The sequence below is a fragment of the Camelus dromedarius genome, chromosome 17, assembly GCF_036321535.1.
Source record: "Camelus dromedarius isolate mCamDro1 chromosome 17, mCamDro1.pat, whole genome shotgun sequence".
Lineage (NCBI taxonomy): Eukaryota > Metazoa > Chordata > Mammalia > Artiodactyla > Camelidae > Camelus > Camelus dromedarius.
The window spans coordinates 10,085,019-10,103,357 of NC_087452.1; the positions used below are offsets into that span (position 1 = coordinate 10,085,019).

Here is an 18,339-nt window from a genome sequence, read left to right on the forward strand (position 1 = left end):
TTCTCATAGCCAGGGGTCCTCGTACAGGGCCCCAGCTTTGTGTTGTTTGGGGCTTGGTGAATGTGGGGACGTTTTTGGTTGTCACAGTCGGGTGGGGGTTCTATGCTACTGGCTTCTAGCAGGGAGAGGTCAGGGATGCTGTTAAGTATCCTATAATGGACACTTAACAGCCCCTGTTCAGCCAGAAAGTATGTGGCCCAATATGTCAGTTATGCAGAGGTGGTCTGTTTTGGATGGGTTGCTGAGAAATGTGAAAGATTTCAGAAAAGATTGACACCTCAGGAAATGAAAAGCACGTACCCGGAATGAGAGAGTATGTGTGTATGATGGGGAGGAAATTGAGTCAGAACTATAGCACTGATGTGTGTGAGCTGGTACCCAGACCTACTAGTTTGAGTTTTAAAGATATTTTTGAAAGAAAAGAAAGTGACTGGGTTCATACTTGGTCCCCCATTTTGTGCAGTGAACCAGTTAAGATAAATGTGTAAAATAAATAATTTTAAAACTCTCAATATACCAGCTGTCTTAAATCATACTCTGAGGATTCTGGTGTTTGAAGATCCCTTTAGGAATTAAGCTCCATGCCTGGCAGGTAGTGGGTGCTCAATATATATTTGCAACCACAGGGAATGAGGGGAAGAGGAGAGGAAAAGGGGGTGGACTCAGAGGCCCCTGGTGCAGCCATGCTGGGTCGACTCCACACGAGCCAACTCCATGGAAGTTCCCCTTTGAAGAAGGTGGGGAACCTTGGGGGACTTGTGCTGTTAAGGCTCGAGTTTGGCTGTCTTTACTAAAGCTGTGCATGTGTGTACCCTGGGATCCAGGAGTCCCACTCCAGAGTGTGCAGTCAACAGAGGTGCAGGTGCATATTTACCAAAAGTCATGAGCTCTTAAGAATGTTCACAGAAGTAGCACCATTCATAATAGCCCAAACTGGAAACTCCCCAAATACTCACTGGTAGTAGAAGAGATAAATAAAGACATTTAAAAGAAAATTGCCAATGGTGAAGTATTCCAAAACACAAGAAGGTATAAGAAAAAAAGGCATTCTAGTTTCTATCACCTGGATTTAACCAAGGTTAACTTTTTGCCATATTTGTCTTTTTATTTTTTGTTTGTTTTAAATTGAAGAAATAGAACCTTTTGGTGGCCTTAAATGTTGGGGGCAGGTGGAGCTGGGGGAGTGGTTTGAAGATGCTGCAACACAAGAGTAGGAGGACCTGGGCTTTCTCTGCACGTCGTCTCTTGACCTGGAATGAATTACCTGTCACCAGCACCTAAACGTGGAGCAGTGTAGTCAGTGAGACCACCCCCAAGGAAGGGTGCTGCAGTGCCGCAGGAGAAACAGAAAGAAGCCGTGCCTGTCACCTCTCCGGCTCTCTGAAAAAGAGAACACTTGCAGTGGTGTCCTTTGAGGACATTACTCTTTTGCTGAAACATAAAAGAATTTGGTTTTTTCCATCAAAGTGCGATTGGAATACCATGAATGTTTTGATTGTGCTGATGTGGAACAAGAACAGGAACAGGGTTTGGTGTTTTCAGTGATTGCTGCAATTGTTAGCGAGAACATGGCCCCCTTCCCTTCCACTCAGCGCAGCTCGTCGGGATGCAGATGACCGAGAGTAACATTGTCTTGGGGGTAACCTCTGCCCTAGTTTGTATTAGAAGAATCATTTGCAAACTTCTGTTGTTTCGTTAGTATTAGCATCATTGATGGTAGTGATGTTTTGGTAACTCTCTCCCCGCCTGTCACGAGGCCATGGTTGAGACTGGTTCCCTTTACTGAGAGCTTGCCAAGTGCTGGGCATAGTCACTAGCCCTTTAGTGTGTTCTGTTTCCTTCTCGTAATAACCTGTGAGGTAGGCATTGTTACTGTCTTCACCGACAGATGAGAAAACAGGCTTGGGGAGTTTCAGCAGGCTGCTGAGGTTTACATCGGGAGTTGCCGAGCCTTGATTCACATCTTGTTTTGAGTGACTCCCAAGCCGAGTTCTGAATCGACCACTTGATACTGTTATTTGTGTTAACAGAACTGCAGAGTGGGAGGGAAGGGCCTGGAACAGGACCTTCGCTGAGCACCTCCCAGTCCTATCCTGTCTAATCAGCCTCTTCTCCGTGTGAGGTTGGTGAAGCAGGGGGCCTGCTTCCGTTTCACAGAACAGGACCCCGGGGCCAGACAAGCAGTGACCTTGCCCAGAGCCACACAGCTAATTAACCAGGGTCTTTTGAAAACGCACTCTAGCTCTTTACCCCTCGCTTCAGCGTGGTCTCTGACCACCTTGGTTGACCTTCAGCCTGGCACTTGATGGTAAGATTAACACTGCTTCCCCATCTTTCAAGTAGGAGTGATACTACTTGCCTCACTAATTAGAGATTAGAGGATTAGCTAGCAGTGCATCTTTTAAAAATTCTTGGATTTACACACCATTTAGGTATGTATTTATTTGGTCACTGTGGTGCTTTATGATATAAAACTTTTTTTGTTAGATTTAGTTACATATAAATCTTTAGTTTTGATATTCTGATGAGGCTATTTGGTAATTCAAATGGAAGTTGAAGACCATAAGTGAGATTTTCTTTTTCCCCTGTCAGTACTAAGTGAGTGATTTTCTAGAGTCATCACAGCTAACCTGAGCTCTTTCTGGGTTGCTTTGAGGTTGCAGCTGCTCCCTGGTGGTTACCTGTTAAAGGCGCTAACTGGAGACACCCAGAAGGGCCTGACTCGACAGTTGTACACAGGTGAGGCTGGTGTTTTGTTTTTTTTTTTCCCCAGATGACATGTCTCATTCCAAAGTAGATTCCTCTGATGTTGAAAAGGAACTCAATGGCCATCTTCTCTAAAAGTGTGAGTCTGACAGACTCTGATTGGTTGGTAGGAAAACAGGGTGGCAGGAAATAATGTCTGTACAGACCGAAACATGGCAGCTGGTTCACGGCCGGCTCTTAATAAGTGGCCTCTCTCCTCCCTCATCTAGCCCGTCAAAGAGTTCCCTCTTGCAGATTTCCCCACCTTATCTCATGACATGTTTAACCTTTACAGCCAGTCCATTTTGCTCTCTCTCATGAGTGGGTCATTATGAGGAAGAAGACTTGTCTGTCTTACAGATAAGTGGTGGTGTCCTGCCAGGAAGCCACTGTTGAACTTCAGGCCTCAGGTGTAGGATTCCTGGGGTCTCTAGTCCTGGGCTGACATACTTTGAAGCCGCCATCTGACTGAAAAACCTCAGAGCTGCAAGTCGGTCAGCATGTCTCCAGGGTGGCAAGGAAATAATTATCTCAAGCGAAAATAGAGTAGCACTTTAAGCCCTGGAGATGGAGAAAGGTTTGGGTCAGGACTCAGCATTGCAACTCCCCAAGAAAACTGTTCTCCTAACCCAGTTTTTCAGATAGGGTTTTCAAACCTCTTTTTTTGGCAATATTCCTGGTTATTGCCCTCATTGTCAGGGAGCCGGGAGTACACGAAGTTCAGCTTGAGGGATATAGCCCCTTGACAAATGTCAGAAATCTTTCAAAGCCTGAGTTGGCAGCCTCCGTGGTAGAAATAGACTGTAAGGTGGAAAGTGGTAGATTCTTAGGGACCTCTGGTTGACGACCAATGAGTATCTTCTTTCCTGAACAACAGTAGAACAAAAAGCTGAGGTGGAAGGAAAACCCAGAGTGGAAAATATTTGATCCACTGACTGAGTCCTTCCTCTGATAAAAGTGCGTGTCTTAATATCAGTGCTGCAAACAGTGAGTGGCACATAATAGGTCCTCAGTAAACGTTTGTTGAAAGAATGAATGAAAGTCATGGTGTAATTACTGTAGAGAATTTCAAAGATGTTTAAGAAATGGACTAGGAATGTCGAGTCCGCCTGAGGAAGAATGAGCAAGTTTATCCCCTTGTTCTCAGACTTTCCCCCTACCTCTCCGTACCCCTCTATACCTTTAGAAAAAAATTAAGACTCACTTGGAATCTGCTAGAGTGAGGCAAATATAGCTGGCTCATCTGTAGTAGAAAGACACAAAGCTCAAAGCCAAATATCCCAGATTGGGTTCTCTGGAAACAGGCGCTGAGATAGAGCTTGGGCAGAGTGTTCCATTTTTTTTCTTCCATTTTTCAGTTTTATTAGGTAGAATCGTTACAATTTGACTGCAGATAGACAATATATTGCATGTAAATACATATACACAATATACTGCATGTATTTTTAAATTTACATTTATATACTATTCATTATTTCTAAGAATTTTTAGAGCTTTAGCTTTTTAAACTTAACATAGTTATCATAGTAATAAAGCCAACCACAAAATAAGAATTAATTTCAAAAAGATACATACACCGGGCTATTAACAGTAACATGATTTTTAATTGCCAAGATATAGAAGCATCGTAAGTGCACATCAATAGATGAATGAATAAAGAAGATGCAGCATATGTATGCAATGGAATACAAGAAAAATGGATATTTTGCCATTTGCGACCCTCCATTCACTTTTTTTTCCCACTTCAAAAACCAGAATTTTGTAACTGGCATAAACATTTCCATGGCATCAAACATAACAAAATACCTAGAAATAAACTTGACCAAGGAGGTTACCTGTGTTCTGAAAGCTGTAAAACATTGATGAAGGAAATTGAAGATCATACAAAGAAATGGAAAGAGATCTTGTGCTTGTGGATTGGAAGAATCCACATCATCAAAATGGCCATGTGGGTGTAGAGTATTCTTTAGGGATCCACACCCACGGAAGGGGTGGGGCAGAAGCAGAACTGGGCTGAGGGAGAAGCCAAGACGACTGTGGGGGTCCAGGGAGTCCCAGGAGATTCCTCGGAGGCCCCTCGGGTATAGATGACCCACGATGAGCTGTAGTGAGCTCACAGGGCTGTGCCTTTGTGGCCCAGCTGTGGCTGGTCATCGGTGGCTCTGAGGGGGCCCTTCGCAGCTCTCCTGAAGGAGCTGACAGCTGGCAGCTTCTGCGGATGCCACTCCTAGCAGCTGGACGAGCACTCCTCCCTCAAAGAGGGATCTGGCTGGTGCACCTCCACACCCATCGTACCACGTGAGCTTCTCTGGTGGTCCAGGCCTACCTTCAAAGTGAAGAAATGTTTTGATTTGCCCAAACTTGTTCCATGAGGAATTACAACCTATTCACAAGCCTGGAATGTCAGAAACCAATGGAGGAGGGTGACAGATATGGAGCGGCTTGGGCTTGGTTTGGGGCCCAGGGCCACCTCAGCGTCACAGACTGAAGGGAAGGTGATGCCGGGCTTTGCAGAAGCCGGCGCCTGCTTCCTGTTTCGGTCCTCGCCCTCCTCACTCTGTTCCCGCTGTTCCCCAGGCCAGATCATCCGGTTCTCCATGTGTCCTGGAACGACGCCGTGGCCTACTGCACGTGGGCAGGGAAGCGGTTGCCCACAGAAGCTGAGTGGGAATACAGCTGTCGAGGAGGCCTGCAAAATAGGTACCTGGGGGCTCGCATCTTGCCTAACTGTATGTTGACCTTTTCTGAAGCGACAGGACTTCCTTTGGCTGGAAAGTTGATTTAAAACCACAACCAGCCCAGCTGTTCTTTCTTACTGGGCTTTCTTCATCTCCGGGACGTTACTAAGGAAACACTGTGTGTGGGTCACAACCCCTCACAGCCCCCAAAGCCACGTGTTTGGTGAAGTGGCTGCAGCAGCTCAGCCCCGCCAGTGTCACAGGTCCTCCGTAGAGCCTCCTAGCAGGCTGCCTTGCTTTTAGGATTTTCTTATTTTAGGCATCTCCTGAAGCAGTGGTATTTCTCTGCTTCCAGAGCCGTGAGACAGAAAACTTGTGTTTGGGTCCCATCTTCTAGGAAAAGCTCCTTAAAATAGTGAAGGCTTTGTACGAAAGTGCAGTGTGGTGGTGCCTGATCATGCTACCATATAAGTCCAGAATGATGTCTGCTTTCCCAGCCTCCTGTAAGCCCTTCTTTTAGTTATGTGATTTATTTCAGGCCTCCTGAGTCCTCCAGAGAGACTGAGGTTGTGAACTTGACAGGAACTGGTTATGTGGAAGTTAAAAAAAATGCTGATTAAAAGCTTTAGGTATTTAGATATTTAAAATTAAAAAGAAAAGAAAAGCTCCCTTGGAGCAAGCAAGCAGTGTTCTCTCTCTCCCTGCCTTCCTTCTCTGGCCTTGAATCCAGAAGCCTGTGCCTGTTTGACGGGCTGATGCCTGTGTCTCTTCTGGCAGGCTCTTCCCCTGGGGCAACAAGCTGCAGCCCAAAGGCCAGCATTATGCCAACATTTGGCAGGGCGAGTTTCCTGTGACCAACACCGGAGAGGACGGCTTCCGAGGAACTGCACCTGTGAGTAGTGAGGCTTGTGAAGGAGGGCGGCGGAGACAGCGCACCGAGAAACGGCTAGAAATGAGTGAAGGGCAGTGCTCACTCTCTGCCCCACGTGCTGGCCCCTCCCTGCCTTTATCCACTACTGCATGTAGCAAATAACTTAATAATTAATCGGCCATACTTTCTCGTAACATGTTTTTCTTTCTGATTCTGTAATACTTATTATAGACACTTTGGAAAAACAAGGAGAAAATTTAAAGGACCTGGAACCCTCCCACCCAGAGATGGATAACCCCTGTTAGCATCTGGGTGCATTTTCCTCCCACTTGTTTTCTGTGTTAATGATGCTAATTAATAATGGTTAGTAGTTAGTGAGCGCTTGCAGTGTGCCAGGCACGGTGCTGAGCCATTTGCATGAATGATCTCATTTAATATCTTTTCAACTCTGTAAGGTAGGTACTGTTATCCCCGTTTTCCAGGTGAGCATTCTGAGGCACAGAGAGGTTAAGTAACTTGCCCAAGGTCACACAGCTGGAAAGCAGCACAGCTGGGATTTGAATCAGGTCGGTTTGTTTCCAAAGCCCATGTTCTTAACTACCAGAGATGCTGGCAGAAGTGTTTCTGGTGTGTATGTGCCTATGTATTTTTTACATATTGCTTTCGGGTCATAATACAGTATTTAAAATCCTACTGTTTTTCCCTGTGTAGTATCAGAAACATTTTATCTATCATTAACAGTTTTTCATAGATACACATCTTTTAGCAGCTGGATAACCTGCCATTTGTATGAACCCTAATTTATTTACCTTTTATTGTTGCAGATTTACATCATATCTCTTTTTTTGCTAAACAGAATAGCAATGAACATCTTGTACATAAACATTAAATTTTATCTCTGTAAAGATAGATTCCTAGCAGTGAAATTAATGAGATGAATCAAAGACTAAAAACATTCTTAGTAAGGGTTTTAGATATATAGCCAAAGCGTTTTCCAAAATGCGTGTAGCATGTTTCCCTCCACGAGAGAATGATAGTTCCTTTTTCACCGCTGTTTTGTTGGCAAAACCATACACTAGTGAAGCAACGTTAAAAGCATTTCGTTTTCTCTTAACACGGTGAAGAAAAGCATCTTGTGATGGGGAAATAGTACCTTACTGGGTTTGTTGTTACAAAGAATAATTTTCTTTTAACAATCTTTCAAACAGTTGACATTTTTTTAAATGCTTGTATTTTTGTGTCACACAAAAATAATTCTTCCAAAATTTATTTATAAATATAACACAGATACCTTATTTGGAACATGACCAAATGATTCCAGAATTTCAAGTGAAATAAACAATAAACAAGCAAGACCAAGACATTTTTGGAAAAGAGGAAGAGTGAGGAGATACTTGACCTATCAGAAACTTAAAAATACTTTGAGCTATGTAGTTAAAGCATTATAGTTTTATGTTTGGCAGTATCTTTGTAAAAAAAAAAAGTTGCACAAGAATATGTTACCCTTGAAATGTATATAAGTGCTTATGTGTGTGCTTCTATATGAATTAGGTATATGATAAAGGAACCAACACAAACCAATAGGAACTGGAAGTATTATTCAACAAAGGCAGAGACTCATCAGACCATCTAGAAGTTGGTTCTTCTGACATTTCCTTCAGGATAGCTTGTGCTTTCGTGGGCACCTAGTTTTATTCAATAAAATGAGTGATTGGAGACTTTGGGGACTAAATGATCTCAACCTTTTCTCAGCCTTTACATGGGTGAGAAGCCTAGCCAGTATCTTGTGGGCCACTTTTGGTCGGCAGAACTGCAGGATGAACAGAATATCAGTTAGGAGGCCTGATGGGGATGATCCTGAGACCCCAAAAAGGATGTTGGTTGATGTGGACAGTGGGACAGCAACCATCACATGGCTTGAGAAGGGCCTTGGCAGCCTGAATCCCCCTCACAGATGTGAGGTCATGTGAATTGGGGCCGTTGCAGTCAGCCTTGAAGCCTGCAGCATGGGCTTCTGATGGACCACACAAATTATGTAAGCGCCTGCCAATTTTAATAAAAGGCCACGAGAAGCTGTACTGGCTAGTTATGAATATTTTACAGTGCTTATGGCTATGGAGTTTCATATCACTATTTAAGCACATGAGCCTCCGGGGAAAATAGTCACTTATTCTCAAGTCGGTGTACCTTTTTCAGGAAAAGCAAAGTTCCCCATGAAATAAGGATGCTTTACAGATGTTTAGAGTTGGAACATTTAGCTGGGCATTCAGCAGATGTCTGCTTGGGATGTATTCAACTGAGAACTTACCTGACGAAGTTGCCGTGGGAGGTTCCTAAGACAAAATTAGGACAGTTACTGAGAGCCCTCAAATAACCAACAGGAGAAGCAGGACCTGCGGAGAAAAAAAGCAGCAAGTTATAGAGAGACCACTACGTGTCTTTGGAATCAGACTTCACAAGATCTGTACCTTTAAGTCAGGACTGTTTACCCAGAGAATTATCTCAAGTCCACTTTAGCTGCCTTATTGTGTCCCCAGGCCCTGGTCAGTCGAGAGCAGGAATTTCGTAATGGGAGGGACAGTGAAATAGTTCCCTCACCTGCTATTTTATGTATTTTGTTATTTCCAGTCTGGTTTTAAACTCAGCAAATTTTTCTGGCCCCGGAGAAGCTGAAGAATTGGATTTGTGTGTTGCAAGGCCTCTTTACACAGTTACTAGTGTGTTTTGTTTTTCATGCACATCAATTTATTCTCCTGAAAATCAGCACTTTGGAAGTTTTTCTCGTGTCCATTTGTTTTCTTTTGAGCTTTCTGGAAGGAAGCGTTAATCAGTGTGCTTAATTTAACAGCGAGCAGTTGAAATTTTTACACTCTAACGTGGCAGTTTTAGGGGTGGTGACCTCCAGATTTTCCGTCACTTAAACATTGAATTATTTAAAGGGGAAAAGCCCCTCAAACCTTTGAATAGATGCTGTTATTTCCTCATCTTATGGTTTAACAACACCAGATAGGTTAACTCGCTTGCCCAACAATTGCTAAGTGTTGGCACATAAAAAGGACCTCAGGCTGACGGACTTGAGAGCCCCCTCCGCGTGTGCGCTCTGTAAGCCTGAGGAGTGACTCCATCTTCCAGAACGTTCGTTCTATCTTTTAATTGCTCTCGTGCCCCTTGCTCCTCCACTTCTATCCCTGAAGTAGATTTCTTCTTTCCCTTCCTTCTCCTTCCAGCTGTTACTCTGTCTTGCTCTTTCCAATCTTCTCCGGAACAGTTGATGCCTCTGCTCTCGCCTCCTGTGCTGTCTCTCTGACCCCGATTCCAACAAGACACCTCTCTCTTTGCAGAGGAGGGTTCACCTTCAGCCCCAGCCCTCTGGGGGGGGGGGTGTTCTGCTCCTGTTCTTTCGCTTTCTTACCCTACTCTTCCCTCTCTGCTGTTCAGGGCTAGATTTTTTATTTTTGGTTTCGTCTTCCTTTCTCCCTCATTAAAGCTCTTTCACGTCTTGTGTCATCAAACCCTTCAGTCGGCGTGCGTGGAATTACTGAATGAAGCAATGACTAAGTACCACTGTTTCCATCATGAATGCTGAGTATGGAGCAGAGTGGTAAGCATTTTCAGCTTTCCACCTCATCAGGATTATGTGTTTTTCAGAGAAGCTTCATAACTTTGATTAAAGTGCTCTGTGTCTCCCGAGTATCAGTTGCTTCCATATTTATGTGTAGATAAATACACATAAAACCTTCTGAAGCCATCTAGAAATGAGCTTTCTTCCTTTTAGTCCTACCTTATTAATTGGGAAAAACCATGAATTTACAAAAAGATCTTCTAAAAAGATCCCCAAAGGTAACTTAATTTTTTTTTTCATTTAAAAAATTAAAAAAATTTCTTCATGTTTGAGAATTTCCATTAAAAAGTGTTAAGAAAAAATTCTGAGTCCCTAGAATAGCAAAACTGTTTTGTGCACATTTACTGTTTAGTCAGAGTTTGTTTGTCTAGTCCCCCTCCTCTCCCTGCTTCTTACACAAGCCTCGCAGCCCGGTACCGTGTCTGTGATAATATCATACGTGTCTGTAACTGTCTGGTCTGCCTTTGAAGTGTGATATAATTGCTTGCTGAAGAGCCTGTGCAGCTTGCCTCATGCTTCCAGGTCTCAGAGATTGCAAACCCTCTGTGTGTTACAAATCCGCTTGGTAGTCAATTCTCGTTTTCTTTATAAAAACAAGTCCCTTTAGTGTTTCGATGATAATGACTGAGGCTTAAAGATAAGATGGTGATTGGAGGGGCTGGTGGAGAGGACAGAATTGGCTTGGGGTCTCTCAGTGCTAAAAGACGCCGTGTTCCAGCATAGCTCAGCTGATGCCGAGACTTCTACCGGGTCTAATATGTTTCTCTTACGCTTTTGAAGGTCTGAAGATCATTTACCCCTCGCTCCCCATTAAGATACAGATTGGACTTAAGATCAGTATTAGTCTCTCTCTTAGGAATAATTTCACTGATTCTCCTGCCATGAAATACCATCTCTTCTTAGGTTTCTAAGCTCTGCTTGAGACCTCAAAGCTGAAAAATATCTCTTTCTTTGTTTTCACATTGGCTAAATTGCATTTTCACCCTTGGAGTGAAAATTAATATTCATAATTTGAAGTAACAGCTCTTTGTGCATTTCTGCACCAAAGAGGTTTTGTAGACAAGGTGAGTAGTTTGACAGCATTTCTCCCCCTACCTTTTTTTTTTTTTATTTTTAGGTTGATGCCTTTCCTCCCAATGGTTATGGCTTGTACAATATAGTAGGGAACGCCTGGGAGTGGACTTCAGACTGGTGGACCGTTCACCATTCTGTTGAAGAAACTATTAACCCAGTGAGTATCAGTCTCAGAGTATGTATCATGAAAAGGTTGTATCTATCCCCTGGGCAGGCTTTGGCAAGAATGTCCTGCTTCCGAAGGGTGTTTATGTACCATTGAAATTAATCTTGAAATTTCCCCAAAGAAATATCAAGTACATGTCTCTTATTTCAACCTGAACATACTGTGTAGAAATGTCTCTGGGCATTTTATATGCTGCTGGATTGTGATGGTGGTAATGATTGGAGGGAATCTGCATATAACGTTAGAAATTTTATTCAGTCTCATAAATGTGATCAAAGTGAGATATATGAGATATATAAATAACTGCAAAATTCATTAATATTTATTAATAACTACCGAGATCTGGTAGATGGTATTTTTCATGCAGCTAATTGCCTGAGTTTTGATTGGTTGAATTTTGGTTGAGGAGCTTTGTTTGGAGAAAATGAGAAAGGATGTTTTCTGGATGAATGTTGAGTCAGGAAGTTGAGTCATCTCATGATTATTTCCTGAACTGCACAGTATGTCAGTTCAGTGCATCATAAACTTTGGGAACTAAGACAACTATGTTTGTCTAAGTTTTACATATTCTGATATGGGAGGAATGTTGAATGCCACTAGTGCACTACTCTGCCTCTGAAACCAAGCTTCCCCAGCAGCATATACAAAAATTGAGACTCTGCATGGGTATATGGGTGGAAGGTACCTCCTTTAAAAACAACGTGTCTGAATATTTCTTGCTCCGTGAATAGATTGAAATCTCATCTCTAGCAAACTAGACAGTCATAAGTCAGATCCAAGGATGTATATCTGTACCCAAACTAGCTAGACTGGGAACTTGCTATGCTTAATTTTAAACCTTAACCTTTTGTAAAGGCACAGAAGGTAATGATAAAGAAAATTATTCGATCTCTTCTTGGTGGAGAGTGAAACAACTCAGAGTAATTGAAGAAACTGTCAGAGCCTGTGCCTCAGGCCATTTTTCGGAATGTGGGGATACGTTTGTTTGATGTGCTTGATTTTCCTTCGCAGAGTAACAGGTGGGTTGCTCATGAATAACCCAGAGACAGAGATCTACTTTCTTGGGGGCAGATGAAAAAGCTGAGGTCTTCAGAAACTGTCATTTCCCCCTCACTTTCCTTGTACTTTCTGGCAGGGCTGGTGGAAGTAGTGGTCAAAGACAACCCATATTTCTCCAAAAGGAGATTAAGGTTGTGAAATTCTCGGTGGGTTTGTGGTTGGGAGACGCCATTCTCTCCTGGCAAGATGTGACTTGGCGTTTGCTGTCAGAATCAGAAATAGAATCCCCCCCCCCCCTCAGATCAAAGCATCTGCATGTTTGGAAGGGGGTGCACAAGGCTTCAGAATTCTGGCAGGTTGTGAATGTATCTATCTGACCATCTGTTGTCGAGCTGAGTGCTTATTAGCTTTCAGTTTTATAGTTGCTTGTGTTTCTTCTAAGGATTTACAGAAAAATACACATTTTTCTTGTTTTCACGAGTTCCAGGCTCTGTCTTGGATGTGGTCTTTGTTCTATAAATTGTGCTCCTTGTAGGTTTCTCTTTGTCAGGTGGCCTCATTTGCTTCCTGATTTGACTGGGGTAAAATTCAATAGTTTTGAGATCTAAACTCTACCTCCCTTGCAAACTCAGACTTTTATCATTCAGATCTGTACAACTTTCCTTCATTTCCAGCACCACTGATGCCTCTCATCTGTGTTACTGCGCAGCCTCCCATTTGGACACCCTGCCTTCACTCTTTCTGCTCTAATGGAGCTAGAATGATCTTTATAGAGGACACATTTAATGCTGTCACTCCTCTGTTTAAAATTCTTTAATGGCTTCTTGTTGTCTAAAGAATAAAGTACAAACTCTTGAACATGACTTCTGAAGGCTAAAATAATTTCACTCTTGCTGATCTCTCTCTGGCACACCTTTTTCTTCTTTTTTAAACATTTAATGATGAAATGCTACAAAAATTCAGGAAGGTACAGAAAATGGCATAACAGATACCTATGTACCTACTGTTTTGATTTAACATATACTGACAGCTTATTGTATTTACTGTGTTTCTTAATTCTTTTTTTTCTTTTTAATTTCTTTTTTGGGGGTAGGGGTAGGAGATAATTAGATTTATTTATCCATTTATTAGTGAAGGTACTGGGTGTAGAGATTATTTGAGGTCAAGGTAGTGGGATCTTAGAGAGGATTTACCTTTGCTTCTAGAAACTTCGATTTCATATTTGCTTATTCCAGTCAGAAGTTGAGATGATTTGAAGCTGAGCCTCAGTCCCTGTGACGGCTAGTTGGGTATAGTTCTTCAGGTGCCAGCCAACACCCTAGGTGTTTTCCATGACTCTTCTTCCTTGGAGGGTCCTGAGCTCCAGGTTTTTGTTTCCTTAGCCCAGGAATCTGTTCAGAGTCCTTTTTACTTCTCACCATTATAGCTGCTGCCACTGGAATCCAAAGACCTCTGGGGAAACAGGCTCACCTCTCTGGGCTTCCCTTTTATCTAGGATTTGAGCCCTTCAGTTACTCACAGCTGTGATGGTTCCCATCTGATCTGGTTAAAACTCATTTCTCTTTGAGGTCTTAGTTTTTACTTGCCTTGCTTCCCTAATAGCCTGTGTGTCTCTAGCACCTTGCAAAGAACCAGGTACATAGTAGTTGGTCCTATAAGAAAGCCAATTTCAGATACCTTGAATTAAGAGAGTTTGTTCACTGTTCATACTCTGGGTGTTTCAAAAGCAAAGGCTAGTTAGAAACAGACATTTTCAGGGAAAGTTATGAACCAAAATACCCATGTGATTAGCAAACATTTCAACACAGGAACTGACCTCTTCAGTGTCATGTATATATTTTAGCTCCAAGACTAACTCATAATGGCAAATCATTTTAAAGCTTCTTTGGAGAGTTTGGGAAAAGGCCGTGTTCTATATGCAAATACTATTCAGAGAATATCTTTTTCTTGTTCAGTGACTTCCAGGGAGCAAAAGTTAATCATTAGTGTTTATTTTATTGGGTAGTCATTTATGGCAAAAAGCAGGTGGTAGAAACACCTTGTGTGCTTTGTACACACAGTCGTAGGAGAGGCTGAGGTATTAGGCCATATGGAGCGAGGGTCAGTTTGATTATACCTAGAGGAAGTTATGGGGAGTGTGCATGCATGCATGCGTGTGTTTTCAGGAGCTGCTGAATGTGGCGTCACCCTCTTCCACACAGACACAATCCAGAGTGTGGCCATTGATGCTACTATTTTTTTAACCAAATGCTAATTTTAAATGGTGATTTTCCCCCCCTTTTTAGCAACCCCAAGACCCATAATAATCTGTGGCAGTATATGGTGCTTTCAGTACAAGACTGTGTAGAGCTTCTATAACATCCCACGCCTGCATCCTCCCTCTCATGCTCCAGGTACCATGCTGACTTGTTCAGGATGATGTGAAAGGTGTGATCTGTAACATCTTTCCCAGTCTAACTTAGGTGTACACAATTTTGGGGCAAGGGAAGCTTTTTTTCCCTAAGGTAAAGAATTCTAGTGTTGGAGTTAGTCACAGTAACTGGGATTGTACCTCTGCCACTTAATATTAAAGGACTCTCTAAACTTAGAATGTATCTTGTTTCCTTATCTACACATTGGGAATAATTATTCCTATCTCATGAAATTGTTGGGAAATTAAATTTGATAATGTTGTAGGTAAAAATACTTTATACTTTTATACCCAAAAAGTACAGTTGTAGTGGTTGTTTACTGTTTTTGCTTAGATTGTGTTTGGCTGCCTCATTGGGACATTGTATGCTTCTATCGAGCAGAGTTAATGAGGCATGTTGGCATTTGGAGGCTGTGGGGAAGACGGTGACATTTACAAATAATGAATGCCTAATATTCCTCCTATCCTTACCTTTTGTTAGCATGTCACATTGTCTTCCTTACAATGAAAATCTCGCTTCGTGGCTCGTTAAAGTCCAGTGGGAATAAAGTTTTGCTCAAAGTATTCCTCCTCTGAATGAATCCCTGCTGCTTGCCAGATTCTGTTAGCCAGAGATTCTGTTTGTTTGGTTTTTGTCAGCTTGGAGTTTGCTTGTTCACTTAGACCGCGTAGCTCCAGACATTTTGGCAAATGTGTTCTGTTTTGCGTGGCCTCATTGTTGTGGTATGGAATTTACCAGGGAGGTTATGAGCTCTCCTTGTGTGCGGTCCGTGGTTGCAGAGTTTGCACTCCGCTCATTTTGAAGGACACACCTCTGAGCCCTTGCCCGTCGCACAGGGCACATGCCAACCTTCTGACCTGAGGTCAGCATGTACAGCGTGCTGGCAGGTTCCAAGCCGAGCAGTCCTGCTTGGGTGCTTTTTTGCCACTGGGTGACCAGACTTGGGACTCAGACTTGCATTGCTTTTGCCCATCCTCTAAAACTCCACACTTGATTGCTCCTCTTCCCAATAACTCCCCCTCTAACCTCCCGCCACTGCATGAATCAGTGAATTTTGTGCAACACAAATGTTAGACTCCCGCTTAGCCTGTCTCCCAGTCCTCTTCTGCCTATGGCATGACACGGTCCTTGTCTCAGCCTGGCAAGAAACAGTAAATATCACATCATTTTCAGTTCAGACTGCCACACCCACTGTCTGCCCCAGAGTAGCTTAATCACTGCAGCATGCATTCCTTGAATACCTACTGTGTGCTAGGAGAAGTAGCTGATTGAAGACTTTGATCTGCTGTGAGGTCTTCATTCATGTGTTTTTTTTTAAATTGAAGTATAGTCAGTTCACAGGGTTGTATCAGTTTCTGGTATACAGCATAATGTTTAAGCATTCACATATTTTTAATGAGGACAGTTTAAGGGCATGAATAAATCAATTTGGTGGAGAAGTAACCTGGTGTTGAAAATGAAAAAAAGCATGGAAGTGTTAAGGAAGTGAACTTAAACCTTGATAATAAATCACTATGGTTGTAAATTATACTTAATAAGTACCAAAGGCAAAGCAGGGCAACCACAAAACATCCATCTCTTGAGGCTGTGCTTATGAAAAGGATTTTATCTTCTTCTCCCTAGTAGAAGATGGAAATCGTTCTGGAGGGAAAGCTAATGTTTATCCATTTCCACGTTTCGTTGTGGTTCTGGAGCAAGGTTGATCATCCAACAACAACAGCAGCAAAAACCTGTTGAGAAATAGAAATCAGCTTGAATACATATGGCTCAGATATCTAGATCTTATAAACACATTTTCAAACACATTATCCAGACACATGCTTCTTGCTTGAAAAGAGAGAGTGCTGATTCCTGTTGCTATTTGAAAGATGGTAAAAATGCTGTTTGTTTCTCAATAATATTACCTTCTGAGTCTCATGTTAGAACTCTTGACTCTTTGTGAGCAATTAGAGAAGGACACCCAAATATATCATGACCTCCTGTCTTAGTTTGGAAGATGAGTGGATCTTGGTAGGAAGTGAAAACCTCGAGCCTCTACTGCTTCTTTGATACCCCTGACAGCTATGGTCCTGCAGCCTCTAGCTTCAAACTTCCTGGGGCCAAGAACTCTCTAACACCTGGGGCATCGAGTTGTGTTATCAGATGTTCTCACTGTTGGATGTTTTCTCATGTCCAACCCCCTGCGCTTCAGCTCACTGGTCCTCATTCTGCACCTGGTGAGAACACAGAACACAGCTTCTTTCTGTCTCCTGCATGAAAGCTTTTCAGATTCCTGCAGATAGTCACAGCCTTTGCCCCTCCATCTTTCCATTTCTAGATAAACATCCCCATTCCTTCAGCTGCACCTTGAATAACTTGGTTTCCAATCCAGGGCAACCTGGTTACATTCCTCTGAATAATATGAGTAGGGGAAAAAAGTCCCCTTTTCTAAATGGGTATCCAGAGATGCACATAGACTTCTAGATATTCCCTGATAGATGCAAGAAAGAGTGGGGCTGTCAGGGGGAGGGTATAGCTCAGTGGTAGAGTGCCTGTCTGACATGCATGAGGTCCTGGGTTCCATTCCCAGTACCTCCATTAAATAAATAAATAAACAAACCTGATTACCTCCCCCATTTAAAAAAAAAGAGTGGGGCTGTCTTTTTTCCTCCTCTGTCATCACGTCTCTGATCGCGTCAGCATTTAAAAGTTGAGCCAACGGAGTCCAGTAGAGCTGGGTTTGAATTTTATTGCTGTATCTGTGGTTTACCAATTGTGTGACCCTGGGCAAGTCGCTTAACCACTCTGGGACTCAGTGTGCTTCTTTCGTAAATGTGGATGTCGATTCGTACTTCACAGAGTTGTAGAGAGGAACTGAGAGAGTATGGCCATTTGGCACAATGTTTGCAAGTAGCAAACATATAGTACGTGGCAGCTTCTGTTTTCATCGCGACAGGTTCGGTGCTACTGCCGCTGTGAGCCCTCTGACTAGGATGCTGACGAGTTGTGGCTGTGGCACCGGGAGGAGCTGCGTCTCACTGTTGGCCCCTAGTAAGCCTCTAGGCAAGTACCCCTGCCCTCCCTGCCTGATATATATTGATTTTAGGCTAGGTCTCCTGAAATATTGTTACTGTGTAACTGTGTTTTATGGTTTTTAAGCCTTTAAAAATTCTCTTTTTATGCTTTGTGCTGCATTTTGAAACTTAATGAAGAGCCTCTTCTCTCCATCAAAGCCAGTTTTTTATGGGCTTCACCCTTGAGAGGCAGCTTACAGACATCATCATGACCATCAGCACTGTCGTTTATGGTAGCTGTTTTCCCTTCTAGTTTATTACAGTCAACACATTTGGCTGTGTTTTTGTCACTGAGATGATGGGTTGGGACGAGGCTCCAGGAGGAGCCCTGCACCCTGAGGTCAGCCCACATTTCCTGAGGACTTACTGTCTGAGGGGCTGTATTGGCTTTCAGGGATACAGAGATGCATGAGGCAGGCTGGCTGTTAGGAAGTATGTCGTGTGGGGAGAAGTTGGGTAGCGATCATGTAAATCAAGCTGCGCTGTGGTTGACTTAGGGCCTCGGTGAGCTCTGTGCTCCGGGGAGGTGCCCTTAGGGAGGCTGGCAGCAGTTGGCGGGTCGCTGGGCTTGGTGCTTGGCATCCAGACACACATGCCTTTTGAGGAGTTCGTGGTGAGCAGAGAAAGGGTTTTCATCCTTTCTTTTCCTGCTGCTCTTATTTTCTTGAAGTACAGCCTGGCCATTGGTGCCCCAAGCCACAGCTGCCCTCTGTTTGCCCT

The 18,339-nt window shown here is 43.1% G+C and overlaps 1 protein-coding gene and 1 non-coding gene across 3 annotated transcripts in view; both read left to right on the forward strand.

Annotated features, from left to right (window-relative positions):
• SUMF1 (sulfatase modifying factor 1) overlaps nucleotides 1-18,339 on the forward strand; it is a 77,597-nt gene that overhangs the window by 33,678 nt on the left and 25,580 nt on the right. The window contains exons 4-7 of one of the 2 annotated variants that reach the window (XM_010984992.3): nucleotides 2,657-2,739; nucleotides 5,323-5,445; nucleotides 6,201-6,315; nucleotides 11,034-11,147. In XM_010984992.3, the coding sequence (XP_010983294.2) occupies nucleotides 2,657-2,739; nucleotides 5,323-5,445; nucleotides 6,201-6,315; nucleotides 11,034-11,147 (435 nt within the window). The remainder of the gene's footprint in view (nucleotides 1-2,656; nucleotides 2,740-5,322; nucleotides 5,446-6,200; nucleotides 6,316-11,033; nucleotides 11,148-18,339) is intronic. The other variant, XM_031470767.2, reaches the window with a different exon arrangement.
• Nucleotides 17,071-17,143, forward strand: TRNAV-GAC (transfer RNA valine (anticodon GAC)). Its single transcript has one exon. It is a non-coding gene; the product is annotated as a tRNA-Val (tRNA).